Below are 17,531 nucleotides of genomic sequence, written 5' to 3'. Positions count from 1 at the left end.
TTATGGCATCATCTACAGACCTGTTGGCTCTGTAGGCAAACTGCAGGGGGTCCAGGAGGGGGTTGGTGATGGACTTCAGGTGGGATAGTTCGAAGGTCTTCATGACTACAGACGTGAGAGCCACAGGCCTGTAGTCATTAAGTGACGCGTGGTTTCTTGGGGACTGGAACTATGATGGAGGACTTGAAACAGACTGGAACATGGCATGACTCCAGGGAGGTGTTGAAGATCATCAGCGCAGTGTCTCAGGGTGGCAGGAGACACACAGTCTGGGCCCGGGGCCTTATGTGGATTCAGCCTTATAAAATGTCTTCTCACATCCTCGTCTTGAACCGAGAGGGCGGGGGGGGGGGGGGGGGGGTCCAGAGTGTTTGAATATCCAGTTGTGTGGGTGGTGGGGAGGTGAGAAGCCATGACTTCAAAGCGTGAATAGAAGACGTTCAGGTCGTTGGCCAGCTTCAGGTCGTCAATAGAACGAGGTGCTTTGGGCTTGTAGTTGGTGATCTCTTTCAACCCCCTCCACACAGAGGCCGAGTCATTGGCAGAGAACCTTTGCTGCAGACGTGAACTGTACATGGATTTAGCCTTTGCCACCTCCTTGCTAAATCTGTACTTTGCACCTCTATAGCTGTCTCTGTCTCCTTCTCTGAAAGCCACCTCTTTCTGCCGATGGAGCTGCTGGAGTTTAGGTGTGAACCAGGGCTTGTCGTTGTTATATCTCACCCTGGTACGCTGTGGGATGATGCTGTCTTCACAGAAATGAATATATGACGTCACAGTGTCTGTTGAAGCCTCAAACATATCCCAATCCGTAGTGCCCAAGCACGCGCGTAGCTCCTCTACAGCTTCATTGCTCCACACTTTAGACGTCCTCACAACAGGTTTGGTGAGTTTTAGTCTCTGTCTGTACGTGGGGATCAAGTGGACCATCACGTGGTCTGAGAGTCCCAAAGCTGCACGGGCCACCGCGCGGTAGGCGCCGCTCACTGTCGTGTAACAATGATCTAACATGCTCCCTTCTCTGGTCGGGCATTTAACAAACTGTTTGTATTTTGGTAATTCCTGACTGAGATTCTCTTTGTTAAAATCACCAAGAATTATAACAAGGGAGTCCGGAAAGTCTCTCTCCACGCTCACGCACGTGCCCCTTTGTCTGAGGCGCACGAGAGCTCCAGCTTGTTTTCCTCTCCGCCGGCGTCTCACTCTTTTGGCCAAAAACTGAACCAGTTCAGCTGCAGGCACTAAAAAAAGTGGCGTAATGTCCGTGGGTGTTGATGATCTGATGTTTAGAAGCTCCTCGCGGGTGTAGGCGCACGATGACACACGATTTACGCACAAAAACAGACAAAACAGGGAGCACCAAAATACCAGGGCGCCTTCACGTGGCGCCATCTTGGATCCGGATCCACGTGGTATTCTCGTGGTATATCTCGCACGTGGTATTGCTATCACAAATACTGACATCATGCCTCTTACATCAGTGGTCTCTGATCACTCACTTATTTGGTTTATATTTAGCTGCCACTTTTGGTGGAGAAACAACTCTGTCTTTTGCTGCGGTGACGCATTAATCTTCAACTATGTCTGAACTCGAAGCTAGACTGCTTGAAATTTTACCTCCAAGTTTGGTGAATGTTCGGTGGGCAGTCTTGCGGATAGCTTAAATTCAGGGCTCAAAACCACATTTGATAAGATTGCACCTCCTCTATTATGGCTACACCTTCCCAAGACACAGTCGCCTTGGTTCAATGGTTACTTGCGTGACCTTAGGCAGAAGGCTAGCGGTTTGGAATGGAAATGATGTAGTTCCAAATTAGAGATATTCCACCTTGCATGGTGTGATGCTATCTTAGACTATAAGCATGCACTACTGGCTACAAAGCGGACCTATTATTCTGATTTGATCAGTAAAACCAAGCATAACTCAAACTTCTTGTTTGACACAGTAGCATTTCTCATTCATGGACGGCCACCTGTTAAGTCGCTCTCCTTTTTCAGCACAGGACTTCCTGGATTATTTCGACAAGAAAATAGAAGATATTAGGTCGAGCATATCTCAGCAGGCCTTGGTCCAGCCACTGCACCCCTAGGGCATATTCTGTGATGTTTTGGGGTTACCTTTCATTGCTATGCTGATGAAATTGTACATGCCGATAACTGCTGGCAATCTCATTCATATAAAATCCTTAGAGAACTGCCTTATATCAGTGAGAAGCTGGATGTCTAGTAATTTCCTACTTTTAAACTCTGATAAGACCAAAATGATGGTTCTTGGTCCAGCAAGACATCAGCATTGGTTTAACCAACTAGCGCTTAGCCTAGGCTCGTGTGTCATACATCACACTGACAAAGTGAGGATCCTTGGGGTAATTTTTGATCCTACGTTGTCCATTCCCCATCAGTAATATGACTCCTAAGTGAGAGGGAAGGTTTAGTCTGGATTTAAGTAACTCCACAGGCTCTGTCTGTTTTATCTCAGCAGGCAGACAATTTTACAGAAATGGTTCATAATGAGAAAAAGCTCTGTGACCTGCTGAATACTTTTATCGCCTTTGGAACACTTGAACAATGGACAGCATGGGCCGGTACATAAGGTATAATCAGATCTGGCACATAAGATGGTGCCAGTTCTGAAGTGAACTGGCACCATCAATAACACAACCTGAAAATCTGACTTCTCTTGAACAGGCCAAAGCGGGGTAACATTGTCACTGTAGAGTTCTTCCTGCCTTAACTTCCCAACAAAGCCACTGAAGAGGCACATTTAGAGTCCAGTGAACAGGCTGACTGATCACCTGCTCCATGGCCTGCTGTGGTTTCTGAGTGTCACCCTGACTGTGAAACGATGCGATGGCAGTGCCTTCTCGTTATCTTGCATTAGTGAGGTGCCTCAAGCCCAGAAAGAGGAGATGTTAAAATAAAGTTACAGCCATCTTCTCTACAAAACATTTGCCAGCCACCTGATGGTAGCCCACTGTAGAGCTCATCAGTTCCCTGAGCCGCTGGCACAAAGGAGCGTCATGTCTTACCTCATTCTGTCTGTGGTGACGAGCCTGTGGGAGAGTCTGACGGACAAGGACAACACGTCCATTGGTGAACTTGAAGTCGTATCCCTGCTCTCTGAAGTACTGCTCACACTTCGGGAGCACAAATGGGTTGAGCTGAAAGATACAAGAATCACATCCAGTGTGACACACATGGTCGCACACAGGATTCCTTTAACCCTTCTTAAACCAGATAAAAATAAACTGGGAACCCGTTCTTATTTTCATTGATGACCTGGCAAAGAAGCAGCAGCACCAGCAAAAGCATAAAAACACAGTCCAGACAAAAGGACACATCCAGAGCAGAAGGTTCTTGGTTTGTGGCCACCCAGTGTGGCACTGGGTCAGGAAGGGCATCCAGTGTAAAACGTGACAAATGAAATGCACTTGTGTGAAACGCCTTGAGGCAACTCTGTTGTGATTTGGCACTTTATAAATGAAAATAAATACCCATGTATTAGCCAGTCAGGGTTAGTATACTAACCCAGAATTATGAAGGACCCCCACAAGGTTACAAAACTCTCAGTCTACTGGCCACTTACCTGCCTCTCCACAACACGGAAGCTCCTATCAGGCATCATAGTAACCAAGTTGAGCAGGCACATGAGTCAACACATGAGCACAGATTAGAAGGGCATGTGAGTAATTCCTCTGTTGATGAGCATGATGGAGTCTTGATGGAAGTGGATTAGAAATGATGTTTTCTTTTTTCCCTCCCTGTTTGCATATATAGAAATGGTATAGCTGCTCCCAACTTTTCTTAACTGGTTGATGAAAGTGCCACGCTCCGACTGATGGTTCAAGCGTTTTATTACAGGAATTTTCTGTCTCATAAACGCCCAAGACCACCGTGAACACTGAAATAAATACACGGTGACAAATACACATCAGTGAAACAGTCATGTTCCTATCTATGAATTGCTTAACTGACACTCACTACATAAAATATCAATGCTCTCACAAAACATAATTTATACACATACAAATACAAGAATATTTCACCCAAATGTCCATACCGTGTGCGCCTCCAACCAGAAGGTTAGGAGTTGCTAGAAGTCCATTTCTTCATATTTCAGTCTTTTGTCTTTGCATATACCGCTTGCACACACTGACTGACTATTAAACAAAACTCACATTTCTCCATCAAGTGCATCACATGACCAAGTGATGACCTAACTGCTGATGTAGTCAGGTGACGTTATTAATCAAACAATTTTCCCAAAGTATGCACAAAATAATCAAAAAATATACAAAATATAAAATGGATATTAAAGGTAAGATACATAAATTCACACACAAAAAAGCTTATGCTACTGCATTCGCTACACTGCCACCAAAATTACAAAAGGTTTACTTTCACCATATTCAAAGAAATAAAACGTGTAATTTTCTAATAACTTCAAACTCAACCTTTACTCATAATTTCCATCAATAGCTGTTATACTAAATAATTGACCTTTCATTTTTATGTGAATGCTGAGCTATTTTGAATAATGTTCAACTAACACAACTAACTTCTGGACAGGACGCTCAAGAAATGAAGGTTGTGTTAAGCGCTCACCTTTTGGTCCTGACTTATTTTGGCTGACTTGTATTTTCACCTTTCGCACGAGACCATCATCATCTTCCTTAGCCTCAACAACTTTAGCTAGTGACCACTCATTTCTAGGAGTGTTTTCATCCTTAACAATGACTACATCTCCAACCTGCACGTTTCGTCTGATTGTATGCCACTGCTGACAAAGGCTGATGTTGGTTAAGTATTCTCTGCGCCACCTGCTCCAGAACTGTTCTGAGAGATACTGCACTTTGCGCCATCTTTTTCTTGCATACAGATCTTGAACAAACTTTCCAGGAGGTGGAAGGAGTACCGTAGGCTTCATAGTAAGCAAGTGATTGGGTGTCAAGGGTTCAGCACTTTTGGCATCAGCGAGGGTGTTTGTTGTCAGCGGGCGGTGACAACAAACACGGTGTTTTTCTGTGAGCGGTGTTTTTCTGTATCTGTTAGCTGTTTAATCTGCGCAGTTAGATTGATCTAGTTATCTAGATTACGATTTGTTTCCCAGTGTAATCTTTACGTGCCTTAACTAAAGCACTCCTTCTGCTGAATCACCTCTAATTATTTACACATTATTCACTTTGCGTGTTTTTAGGAATCCGCTAGCTTAGCGTAGCTACTAGCTCTTAGCCGATTTAGCATGGCGGCTTCTCCTGTCTCTCCCGCACTTTTCTGCTCTGGGTGTGAAATGTTTAGTTATTCCTCGGCCTCCTTTAGCAGTAATGGTACTTGTAATAAGTGTAGCTTATTCGTAGCTTTGGAGGCCAGGCTGGGCGAATTGGAGACTCGGCTCCGCACCGTGGAAAATTCTACAGCTAGCCAGGCCCCTGTAGTCGGTGCGGACCAAGGTAGCTTAGCCGCCGTTAGTTCCCCCCTGGCAGATCCCGAGCAGCCGGGAAAGCAGGCTGACTGGGTGACTGTGAGGAGGAAGCGTAGCCCTAAACAGAAGCCCCGTGTACACCGCCAACCCGTTCACATTTCTAACCGTTTTTCCCCACTCGACGACACACCCGCCGAGGATCAAACTCTGGTTATTGGCGACTCTGTTTTGAGAAATGTGAAGTTAGCGACACCAGCAACCATAGTCAATTGTCTTCCGGGGGCCAGAGCAGGCGACATTGAAGGACATTTGAAACTGCTGGTTAAGGCTAAGCGTAAATTTGGTAAGATTGTAATTCACGTCGGCAGTAATGACACCCGGTTACGCCAATCGGAGGTCACTAAAATTAACATTAAATCGGTGTGTAACTTTGCAAAAACAATGTCGGACTCTGTAGTTTTCTCTGGGCCCCTCCCCAATCAGACCGGGAGTGACATGTTTAGCCGCATGTTCTCCTTGAATTGCTGGCTGTCTGAGTGGTGTCCAAAAAATGAGGTGGGCTTCATAGATAATTGGCAAAGCTTCTGGGGAAAACCTGGTCTTGTTAGGAGAGACGGCATCCATCCCACTTTGGATGGAGCAGCTCTCATTTCTAGAAATCTGGCTAATTTTCTTAAATCCTCCAAACCGTGACTATCCAGGGTTGGGACCAGGAAGCAGAGTTGTAGTCTTACACACCTCTCTGCAGCTTCTCTCCCCCTGCCATCCCCTCATTACCCCATCCCCGTAGAGACGGTGCCTGCTCCCAGACTACCAATAACCAGCAAAAATCTATTTAAGCATAAAAATTCAAAAAGAAAAAATAATATAGCACCTTCAACTGCACCACAGACTAAAACAGTTAAATGTGGTCTATTAAACATTAGGTCTCTCTCTTCTAAGTCCCTGTTGGTAAATGATATAATAATTGATCAACATATTGATTTATTCTGCCTAACAGAAACCTGGTTACAGCAGGATGAATATGTTAGTTTAAATGAGTCAACACCCCCGAGTCACACTAACTGTCAGAATGCTCGTAGCACGGGCCGGGGCGGTGGATTAGCAGCAATCTTCCATTCCAGCTTATTAATTAATCAAAAACCCAGACAGAGCTTTAATTCATTTGAAAGCTTGTCTCTTAGTCTTGTCCATCCAAATCGGAAGTCCCAAAAACCAGTTTTATTTGTTATTATCTATCGTCCACCTGGTCTATTGAGCTGAGTATTCCATTAACTTTAACTAGTAATGAGTTCATGACTTTCTTTGCTAACAAAATTTTAACTATTAGAGAAAAAATTACTCATAACCATCCCAAAGACGTATCGTTATCTTTGGCTGCTTTCAGTGATGCCGGTATTTGGTTAGACTCTTTCTCTCCGATTGTTCTGTCTGAGTTATTTTCATTAGTTACTTCATCCAAACCATCAACATGTTTATTAGACCCCATTCCTACCAGGCTGCTCAAGGAAGCCCTACCATTATTTAATGCTTCGATCTTAAATATGATCAATCTATCTTTGTTAGTTGGCTATGTACCACAGGCTTTTAAGGTGGCAGTAATTAAACCATTACTTAAAAAGCCATCACTTGACCCAGCTATCTTAGCTAATTATAGGCCAATCTCCAACCTTCCTTTTCTCTCAAAAATTCTTGAAAGGGTAGTTGTAAAACAGCTAACTGATCATCTGCAGAGGAATGGTCTATTTGAAGAGTTTCAGTCAGGTTTTAGAATTCATCATAGTACAGAAACAGCATTAGTGAAGGTTACAAATGATCTTCTTATGGCCTCGGACAGTGGACTCATCTCTGTGCTTGTTCTGTTAGACCTCAGTGCTGCTTTTGATACTGTTGACCATAAAATTTTATTACAGAGATTAGAGCATACCATAGGTATTAAAGGCACTGCGCTGCGGTGGTTTGAATCATATTTGTCTAATAGATTACAATTTGTTCATGTAAATGGGGAATCTTCTTCACAGACTAAAGTTAATTATGGAGTTCCACAAGGTTCTGTGCTAGGACCAATTTTATTCACTTTATATATGCTTCCCTTAGGCAGTATTATTAGACGGTATTGCTTAAATTTTCATTGTTACGCAGATGATACCCAGCTTTATCTATCCATGAAGCCAGACGACACACACCAATTAGCTAAACTGCAGGATTGTCTTACAGACATAAAGACATGGATGACCTCTAATTTCCTGCTTTTAAACTCAGATAAAACTGAAGTTATTGTACTTGGCCCCACAAATCTTAGAAACATGGTGTCTAACCAGATCCTTACTGTGGATGGCATTACCCTGACCTCTAGTAATACTGTGAGAAATCTTGGAGTCATTTTTGATCAGGATATGTCATTCAAAGCGCATATTAAACAAATATGTAGGACTGCTTTTTTGCATTTACGCAATATCTCTAAAATCAGAAAGGTCTTGTCTCAGAGTGATGCTGAAAAACTAATTCATGCATTTATTTCCTCTAGGCTGGACTATTGTAATTCATTATTATCAGGTTGTCCTAAAAGTTCCCTAAAAAGCCTTCAGTTAATTCAAAATGCTGCAGCTAGAGTGCTGACGGGGACTAGAAGGAGAGAGCATATCTCACCCATATTGGCCTCTCTTCATTGGCTTCCTGTTAATTCTAGAATAGAATTTAAAATTCTTCTTCTTACTTATAAGGTTTTGAATAATCAGGTCCCATCTTATCTTAGGGACCTCGTAGTACCATATCACCCCAATAGAGCGCTTCGCTCTCAGACTGCAGGCTTACTTGTAGTTCCTAGGGTTTGTAAGAGTAGAATGGGAGGCAGAGCCTTCAGCTTTCAGGCTCCTCTCCTGTGGAACCAGCTCCCAATTCAGATCAGGGAGACAGACACCCTCTCTACTTTTAAGATTAGGCTTAAAACTTTCCTTTTTGCTAAAGCTTATAGTTAGGGCTGGATCAGGTGACCCTGAACCATCCCTTAGTTATGCTGCTATAGACGTAGACTGCTGGGGGGTTCCCATGATGCACTGTTTCTTTCTCTTTTTGCTCTGTATGCACCACTCTGCATTTAATCATTAGTGATCGATCTCTGCTCCCCTCCACAGCATGTCTTTTTCCTGGTTCTCTCCCTCAGCCCCAACCAGTCCCAGCAGAAGACTGCCCCTCCCTGAGCCTGGTTCTGCTGGAGGTTTCTTCCTGTTAAAAGGGAGTTTTTCCTTCCCACTGTAGCCAAGTGCTTGCTCACAGGGGGTCGTTTTGACCGTTGGGGTTTTACATCATTATTGTATGGCCTTGCCTTACAATATAAAGCGCCTTGGGGCAACTGTTTGTTGTGATTTGGCGCTATATAAAAAAAAAATTGATTGATTGATTGATTAATGAGGAGTCATCCAGTCGTCCTTTAGCCTGAGCAAGGACAGAGCTCATCACGCTCCTGGTCGTCCGTATCTGACGCTCCCATATGCCTCCCATATGACTGGCTTCGGGAACATTCATGAGAAAGTCACATTCCATTCTTGCTAGATAGGTCATGATCCTTTCCTTCCTTGTACTCTTTTCTACCTTGCTTTGTGTAGAAAGGGCCAAAACAGTCGATGCCTGTGTATGAGAAAGGAGGAGATGGCTCTATTCGATCAACAGGCAAGTCAGCCATGCGCTGTTCTTCAGTTCGTCCCTGCACCCTCTTACATGTCACGCAACTCTTGATGTGCTTGGCCACCACTTTACTGGCACCCATTATCCAGTATCCATTGGCTCTGAGTTCGTTCAGTGTTTGCCCTAGGCCTTGGTTCTGTGTTCTTTTATGGCAATGGTCAAGTATCAGTTGTGTTACGATGCCTTCTTTCCGGAGTATTACGGGATGTTTGAACTCCAGCGAAGCTGATGACCTTTTTAACCTGCCACCAACTCTGAGCACTCTGAAAATCTTGCCAACCTTTTCAGGAGGTCACCTTCTTTCACAACATCAGTTTTCAGGACTTTGACCTCTGGGTCATCTATGAGAAGCTCTGGGGTTGTTGGGTTAGTCACAACTTCCTGTTCCCATAAGAACTTGGGTCCTCTTAGCCAATCTGATACCATTAGGTCTGCCACCTTGAGTCCTCTAGATGCATGATCTGCCGGGTTTTGACTTGTTTCAATGTAAAACCATTGATTGGGGTCAGTAGCATCTCTGATTTTCTGGATCCGATTAGCTACAAAAACATAAAAGTGCCAGGCATTGTTCTTGATGTACCCCAGTACCACTTGCGAATCCGTCCAAAAGTACTCTTCATCTATCCTCAGGTCCAGCTCTTCTCTGACAATCTTGCTTACGGCTGCAGAGATTGTGGCAGTAGTGAGCTCCAGACGTGGGATACTGACAATCTTCATGGGTGCTACCCTAGCCTTGGCCATAACTAAAGTGCAATGCACTTGTTCTTCAGCTACGATCCTGATATACGAGCACTGCCCATAGCCATCATTACTGGCATCAGAAAAGTGATGCAGCTCAATCTTCTGGATCGTGACAAGATCGCTGGGAACAAAGCACCTTGGTATTTGAATGTTTTGAAGTTGTCTCCCACTTTGGCCTTAGTTCTGGCGGGACAGGCTCATCCCAGCCTACACCACGCTTGCACATTTCTTGCAAGATTCTTTTCCCAGTCAAGATGTAGGGGGCCAGAAATCCTAATGGATCATATATGCTGGCGACTGTGGATAAGATACCTCGTCGAGTGGCTGTTCTTTCTTGTTGGACCACATTGAATGAGAAGACATCCATTTCTATGTTCCACTTCACTCCTAGCACTCTCTGAGCTGGTAGCTCTGTGTAGTTTAAGTCCACGTCCTTGACTTCTACAGCACGCTCACTCTCTGGAATGGTCTCCAAGACAGCTCTGTTATTGCAAACAAACTTGTGCAGTCGCAGCTGTCCCTTCTGACAGACTTCTCTTGCTTCATGGACAAGTTGCTTGGCCTTTTCAACTGTATCCAGACTGACAAGTCCATCATCCACATAAAGGTTTCTCCGGATGAAGCTTGCTGCCATGGGGTACTCACTCTTATATTTGGTGGCGAGGAATTTCATGCCGTAATTCGCGCATCCTGGCGATGCCGTGCCAAATATGTGCACCCTCATGCGATATTCTTTGGGTTCACTCGTTGTGTTCCCATTCTCCCACCACAGGAACCTCATGAAATCCCGATCTTCTGGAGTAACATGAAAGCGGTGGAACATTTTCTCAACGTCGCAGTTGATTGCAATTGGATACTGTCGGAACCGACACAGCACTCCCATCTAGGCATTGGTTAAACCAAGTCCTGTGAGGAGGTGATCATTCAATGAGGTGCCTTCGTATTTGGCAGAACAGTCAAAGACAACTCTTATCTTCTCTGGCTTTCGCGGGTGATACACCCCATGGTGTGGGATGTACCAGGTGTTCCCGTCCTTTGGTGTTGCACGCACGTCCTCTCCATCTTGAAAACACTGACCATGAACTGAACATAGTCCTCCTTGTATTTGGGATTTTTATCTTCCCTTTTAGATGTTTCAGCCTAACTGTGGCAAGATGTTTGTTGTTAGGCAGCTGTGGGCGCTCTCTAAAAGGCAGAGGCGAAAACACTGACCATGAACTGAACATAGTCCTCCTTGTATTTGGGATTTTTATCTTCCCTTTTAGATGTTTCAGCCTAACTGTGGCAAGATGTTTGTTGTTAGGCAGCTGTGGGCGCTCTCTAAAAGGCAGAGGCATCTCCAGATGACCATTCTCATTATGATGAATTCCCTCATTCTGAATTTGTAAGAACTGAATATCTTCTTGAGAGATTGTTCCATCTTTAGGATTTGTTTCCTGAAAATCTCTCTCAAGAGCCTTAATCGCACATGCAAATGTAATAGGTGGAATTTGTTTTACAGAGATGCGATAGCAGAATCCAGCATTTGTTCCTCCACCAGTAGTAGGGGTTTTGGCACCAACTACGCTCCACCCGAGGTCTGTTTTCACTGCGTATGGCTCATGCTCGGCTCTGGATACGACTTCTTTGGGTTTTAGAGCTCTGACACAGTCGTAGCCTATTAGCAGTCCAGCAGGACAGTCTAGCAAGTCTGGCATCTCGTCAGCTATGCTAAGCAAGTGTGTCCATCCTTTGGCTGTTTCCTGAGTTGGAATGCTGGTCTTCTCCAATGGGATAGCTTCTCGAGTGTAAGCTGGTGGTAGTTCAATGCATTCTTTGGAACTGTATCCTCTGACCTTTAACCCACTGGCTCTGTGACAATTCACTATTGACCTGTCAGTCATTGTTGACAACTTGAGTCTGATAGGTTCAGTGTGTGCCTCACGTTTTTCACACACATCTTCAGTAACGAATGTATTGCTACTTTGTGTATCTAACAGAGCATACACCAAGATCTCTGGGCTATTCTTGACAGCACTAGACAGCCACACCGGGACTATCATTGACGTGCGGTCAGCATTGGTCATGTTCATACTACACAAAGCAGTAGAGGAACTGTCTCTCTGTTGGCTGGCTTCAGGTTTTTCCTCTTGAGCCGGTTCATCATGAAGCAGAGTTGGATGGCTCTTTCTACAAACATTGCAAGTAGCCTTTTTCCAACAATCTTTTGCAACATGGCCAACTCTCAAGCAAGCGAAGCACATATTGTTGGTTTTGACAAATGTTTTCTTCTCTTCAAGAGTCAGAGCAGAAAATTTTTCGCATTTGTAAATGAAGTGGTTCTGCTGACGGCATATGCATTTTATTTGCTTCTTTGTTTGAGCAGCAGATGGATTAACTGTCGAGCCAGCTGATTCACCTGAATCCTTAGCTGGGTGACTTTTCCCTTGAGCAACCTTTGTTGTTGTCACTAGGGTTGTGGCTTTGATGCGTTTCGCTTCTGTGCCTGCTTTCTCTTCTGTCTTTTTCAAAGCATGACGTGAGGAGACCGGGTTGCAGGTGATGTGTGCCTCCTCGTCCAAGAAGTCTGAGAACTCTTCAAAACTTGGATATGGCTTGCCATCATCCAATTCCTTGGTGACAAGTCGATTCCATCGAGCTGTTGCCCAGTCAGGAAGTTTCTGGAGTAGCTTTTGATTCTCCTCACAATCATCCAGAACTTTAAGACCTGATATGTGAGGCATTGCATTTTTACATGACACAACAAAATCACTGAACTCTCTTAATTTTAGTGGCTCTTTTGGTCCTATCTTGGGCCAGCTACTAAGTTTACCCCAAAATGAATGGGTGGCCATAGCGCTTGTTCAGTGCATCCCAGGCTTGTGTATATGCTTCTTCATCACTTCGGTAAAACGTTCCTTCCAACACAGACAGCGCATCGCCGCTTATGTATTTTCTAAGATAAAACAGTCTATGTGCTGGGCTTGTACAAGTAGTCTCTATCAAGGCTTTAAAGCTGGTCCGCCATTCAGTGAATTTGAGAGGATCACCAGTAAACACAGATGGCTCAGGTGCTGGAAGTCTTGTCATCATCAGAGATTCTTTGAAGGCTTGCACTAGTGTCGCGTCATTCAGTTTTTGTTCTGTTTTTCAGAATGAGGAGGGACTGATGTGCCCTGGGGAATCTGAGCATATGGAGCTGTGTTATGCTGAGTTTGGGGCTGACTTGGAGGCAGAGTTATTTCTTTCTTTTCTCCTATTTCAGCGTTCATTTTCATTTCCTCCTCGGCATACACATCATATTCAGCTTGCATAGCTTCCAGATCCCTTTGGTGTTCGAGCATTTTCAATTTTTCTTGCTGAGGAAACACTTCTTTTCTTTGTGCAGCTATTTCACTCTCTGTTGATTTCGGCAGGTTTTGATGCTAAGCGTGCTGCTGCTTCTGCTTTCTTTATTGACACCTGACTTCCTGCTACGCTATCCATGCCTGCCCTTTATACAGTGGACCCATATATTGATCTCGCATCTTCTCTCTGAAGTAATTTAAAGAGTGATTCCTTTACTGCAGCAGCATCAAACTCTTTGCCTACTTCTAAGCAGCGTGTTTTCAACAAAGCAACTACCTCTTTAGTTACTGAGGTACAGCTATCCATTCGCCGTCTTATGTCTTGGCTTGGTGTGGTCAATTCACGTAAGCTTTCATACTCTTGCTTTAGGTGTGACTCATATTCTTCCAAAGTAGTTATCATACTTTCAAGATTCTCTTTGTCACATTCTTCTTTGAGTTTGCTCCTAATGTACTGAACCTCAGCTTTGAAGTTTACATAAGTTAGCATAAACCTTCTTTCCTTTTTTGCACTCTCTTTTTTTTTTTTTTTTTTTTTTGCATAGTCAAGCCACTTTTCAGTTGGTCTTCGCTCTCTTTCTGATCGCCTAAGTTGTTCAGGTTGAGAAGTTGGTTCCTGGCTCTTTACGCTATGTGCTTGCAGACTGTTATCAATTTCAGCTATGCTTTCTTTCATTTGGTCTCTTAATGTTGCATCTGTTTCAGTTTCTAACTTGGTTTGTAATTCTATTTTTTTCTTCTTCAAGAGCCTGAATTACTCCCTCAAGTACAAGAGCACTCTCTTTGCTTTGATCCATTTTCTGAACTATTTTGAAACAACACTATAAAAGTAGTAATCAAAATCTTAAAACCTTAACCAAAGCCTATACTACAATGAATCCTCAGTGTTAATTTCAAATATCAATCACAAACATGTTAAACAAAACAAGAAATCCACAGTAGGACTGTCAAATTACCTATTAACACAGGCCAGAAATAGTCACACAAAATATGCACACAATGGCCTTTCACACTTATTTACATATTTACAAGATATAATGTTCGCTTCTTATCAACTGAAGAAAACCTGAAAGAAAAGGCTTGGTGCTTCCACTCATGACAACGGCTCGCTGCTGCTCTCTTGTGGTGACTTGTGGTAATGGCACTGTCTCAATCCTCGTCCTCGATGCAGAGCCGACGCCACCACGTTTTGCAAGTCACTGCAACGGTACGAGTAGATTTCCGAGCGAGGGGTTCACAGCTTGCATTCACCGCGCGGTGTCCCTCGATGTTCTCGGGCTGAGTTGCACACGGTGCACGTGTTCACTATAGCTGCTCCCAACTTTTCTTAACTGGTTGATGAAAGTGCCACGCTCCAACTGATGGTTCAAACGTATTATTACAGGAATTTTCTGTCTCATAAACGCCCAAGACCACCGTGAACACTGAAATAAATACAAGGTGACAAATACACATCAGTGAAACCGTCATGTTCCTATCTATGAATTGCTTAACTGACACTCACTACATAAAATATCAATGCTCTCAAAAAACATAATTTACACACATACAAATACAAGGTCTGTTAGAAAAGTATCCGACCTTTTTATTTTTTGCAATAACTATATGGATTTGAATCACGTGTGATTGCATCAGCCAAGCTTGAACCTTCGTGCGCATGCATGAGTTTTTTCACGCCTGTCAGTTGTGTCATTCGCCTGTGAGCAGGCTTTGAGTGAGGAGTGGTCCAGCCCCCTCGTCGGATTTTCATTGTCAGGAAAATGTCTGAACGGCTGGAGCAGCGCTGCAATTTTTCAAGAAACTGTGTGAGACAGCCAGGTGGAAACCATTCAGAAAATTCAGATGGCTTTCAGGGACGATTTTATGGGCATCACAGATTAAGGAGTGTTACAGCCGGTTTAAAGACGGCGCACAATGGTGGAGGGTGCGCCGCGTTCTGAGCGGCGATCGACAGGCTGAAACGACCAGATCATTTCCAAACTGAACGCTGTGTTGATCCGGGACGTCGTCTGACTACCAGAGAAATGGCAGAAAAGGTGGAAATAGCACTTTTCCGGCACATTCCACTGTTACAGGAGACTTTGTCATGAAAACAGGAGCAGAGGAATTCACCACGGAGCCGCTAATGGCGCAGAACGAAAGCACCTCCGTGTTGGTCTTCGACAATTGCTCGGATACTCACTCGACTAAAAAGCCACCCAAAGCCGTCTGAATCTTCCGAATGGTGGAAGAGCTGGGCATGTCCCGTGAGACTTCCAACACGGAGGTGCTTTTTGTTCTGCGCCATTACGCGGCTCCGTCCTGACACGCGAATTCTGCCGCACGTCTTTCATTACAAAATCTCCTGTAACAGTGTAATGATCTTCACCAAAAGCCATCTGAAGTTTCCGAATGGTTTCCACCTGGCTGTCTCTCACAGTTTGATGCAGTAAAGCGGCAGTCGCTCGGCCATTTTCCTGACAATGAAAATCCACCGAAGGGGCTGGACCACTCCTCCCACAAAGCGTGCTCACAGGCGAATGACGCAACCGACAGGCGTAAAAAAACTCACGCATGCGCACGAAGGTTCAAGCTTGGCTGATGCAATCACACGTGATTCAAATCCATATGGTTTTTGAAAAAAATAAAAAGGTTGGATACTTCTCTAACAGACCTCGTACAAGAATATTTCACCCAAATGTCCATACCGTGTGCGCCTCCAACCAGAAGGTTAGGAGTTGCTAGAAGTCCATTTCTTCATATTTCAGTCTTTTGTCTTTGCATATACCGCTTGCACACACAGACTGACTATTAAACGAAACTCACATTTCTCCATCAAGTGCATCACGTGACCAAGTGATGACCTAACTGCTGATGTAGTCAGGTGACGTTATTAATCAAACAATTTTCCCAAAGTATGCACAAAATAATCAAAACACATACAAAATATAAAATGGATATTAAAGGTAAAATAAATAAATTCACACAAAAAAAGCTTATGTTACTGCGTTCGCTACAAATGGCAAATGCCACACTGGCAGAACCATTTATGTACATTAATACACATGTATGCAATTTATTCTTGTAAGACAGAAGGTATGTAGTGCGCGAATGAATGTGGTGTGCATGTGTGACCCCCATCCGCCCTTCCTGATCAGCTTACACTATCCTATTCAAAGGCCAACCGACAACTTCTATCAGGAAGGGCCGACCACCAAAACAACATGAAGACAGACAAGAACAAAAGACAAGTGGTGAAGACAATAACTGTGATGTGAGACACTGAGGAGACAGGGCCCGAACAACACAACATACCAGGACAAACAACCACACGTGAACAAACAGTGACAGCGACAGTCTGTTGTCTAGTTAGTGAGCATCCATACCCTAATCTTGGACACCAGAGTCTTAATCCCCTTGAGAGCACCCAAATCGAATTGTGGTGACGACCACAACCACACAACCATCCACACACAGAAATCCAGATCACAGCTAAATATCTGATCACTACTGTGGCTGGTGTGCTGGGCCAAGACAAAAGTACAGAACCTTACCATATGACGTGGACCACTCTGACGCGTCAGAAGCCATACAGCCGACTGCATGCAACAGACGTAAATGGGTCCAGGACACAGGGCACCAAGAGAAACCAGGAGAAAAAGGGCAGCAGAAGGGCATAGGGGCCAGGAAGAGCAGCCACTAGAGCCAACGGGGCAGCATGACAAACCACCAGGGGAACGGCCCGGCGGTGCTGGAAACCCCCCCCACGGAGGCACAGGAAGCAACCACACACCCAAGGGAGGCACATAGGGCGCTGGCATGAACCCACAAAAGGGGTGGCCCCAGAACCACACCACCTGGGCCATGGCCCCCAAAGAGAGGAGCAAGCAGAGGCGGGGACGGGGGCTAAGGAGCCATTGCAATGGAACCCAAAGCACGGGCAGGGACCACCGAGCTAAATGAGGACGGGGTCCAGCCCCCTGACAAGAGGCAGGACCCAACCCCCTGGGACCAGAAGCACACGAGGCCCCCCCCACCCAAGACTCCCCCAGCACAGCCAGCAGGACCTGCCCCCAATCCACCCCCCACTACGGACCTCACCCCAAACACCAAAGCCAAAGATTGGGAGACCACTCAAATGAGAGCGGGGCTACACCCCACCCCATGGAGACCATGGCCTCCATCCCCCCAGCAGCCGTCCACCCCCAGCATCAACACCCGCAGAAATGATCTTTTCTGTCTTCACCTGATGGACGTGATCAGAAAGGTAGCGGATAGGGTTAGTTGCAGCACCAGCCGGACAATCTGGTGCTTGTAATTCTATGTCAAAGTAAGAAATCAGATGTTTTAATTGACTGGTTGATTGAAACTGAGGCAGA

General features: G+C 44.7%; 1 protein-coding gene across 1 annotated transcript in view; it reads right to left on the bottom strand.

Annotated features, from left to right (window-relative positions):
- The window catches only part of lamb4 (laminin, beta 4), a 320,650-nt gene that overhangs the window by 241,258 nt on the left and 61,861 nt on the right, over nucleotides 1–17,531 (bottom strand). The window contains exon 15 of the mRNA XM_034175562.1: nucleotides 3,030–3,161. Within this exon, the coding sequence (XP_034031453.1) occupies nucleotides 3,030–3,161 (132 nt within the window). The remainder of the gene's footprint in view (nucleotides 1–3,029; nucleotides 3,162–17,531) is intronic.

Source organism: Thalassophryne amazonica, chromosome 8 (assembly GCF_902500255.1).
Source record: "Thalassophryne amazonica chromosome 8, fThaAma1.1, whole genome shotgun sequence".
Lineage (NCBI taxonomy): Eukaryota > Metazoa > Chordata > Actinopteri > Batrachoidiformes > Batrachoididae > Thalassophryne > Thalassophryne amazonica.
The sequence above is the reverse complement of the archived record's forward strand: the minus strand, read 5'-3'. Positions and strand labels throughout refer to the sequence as shown.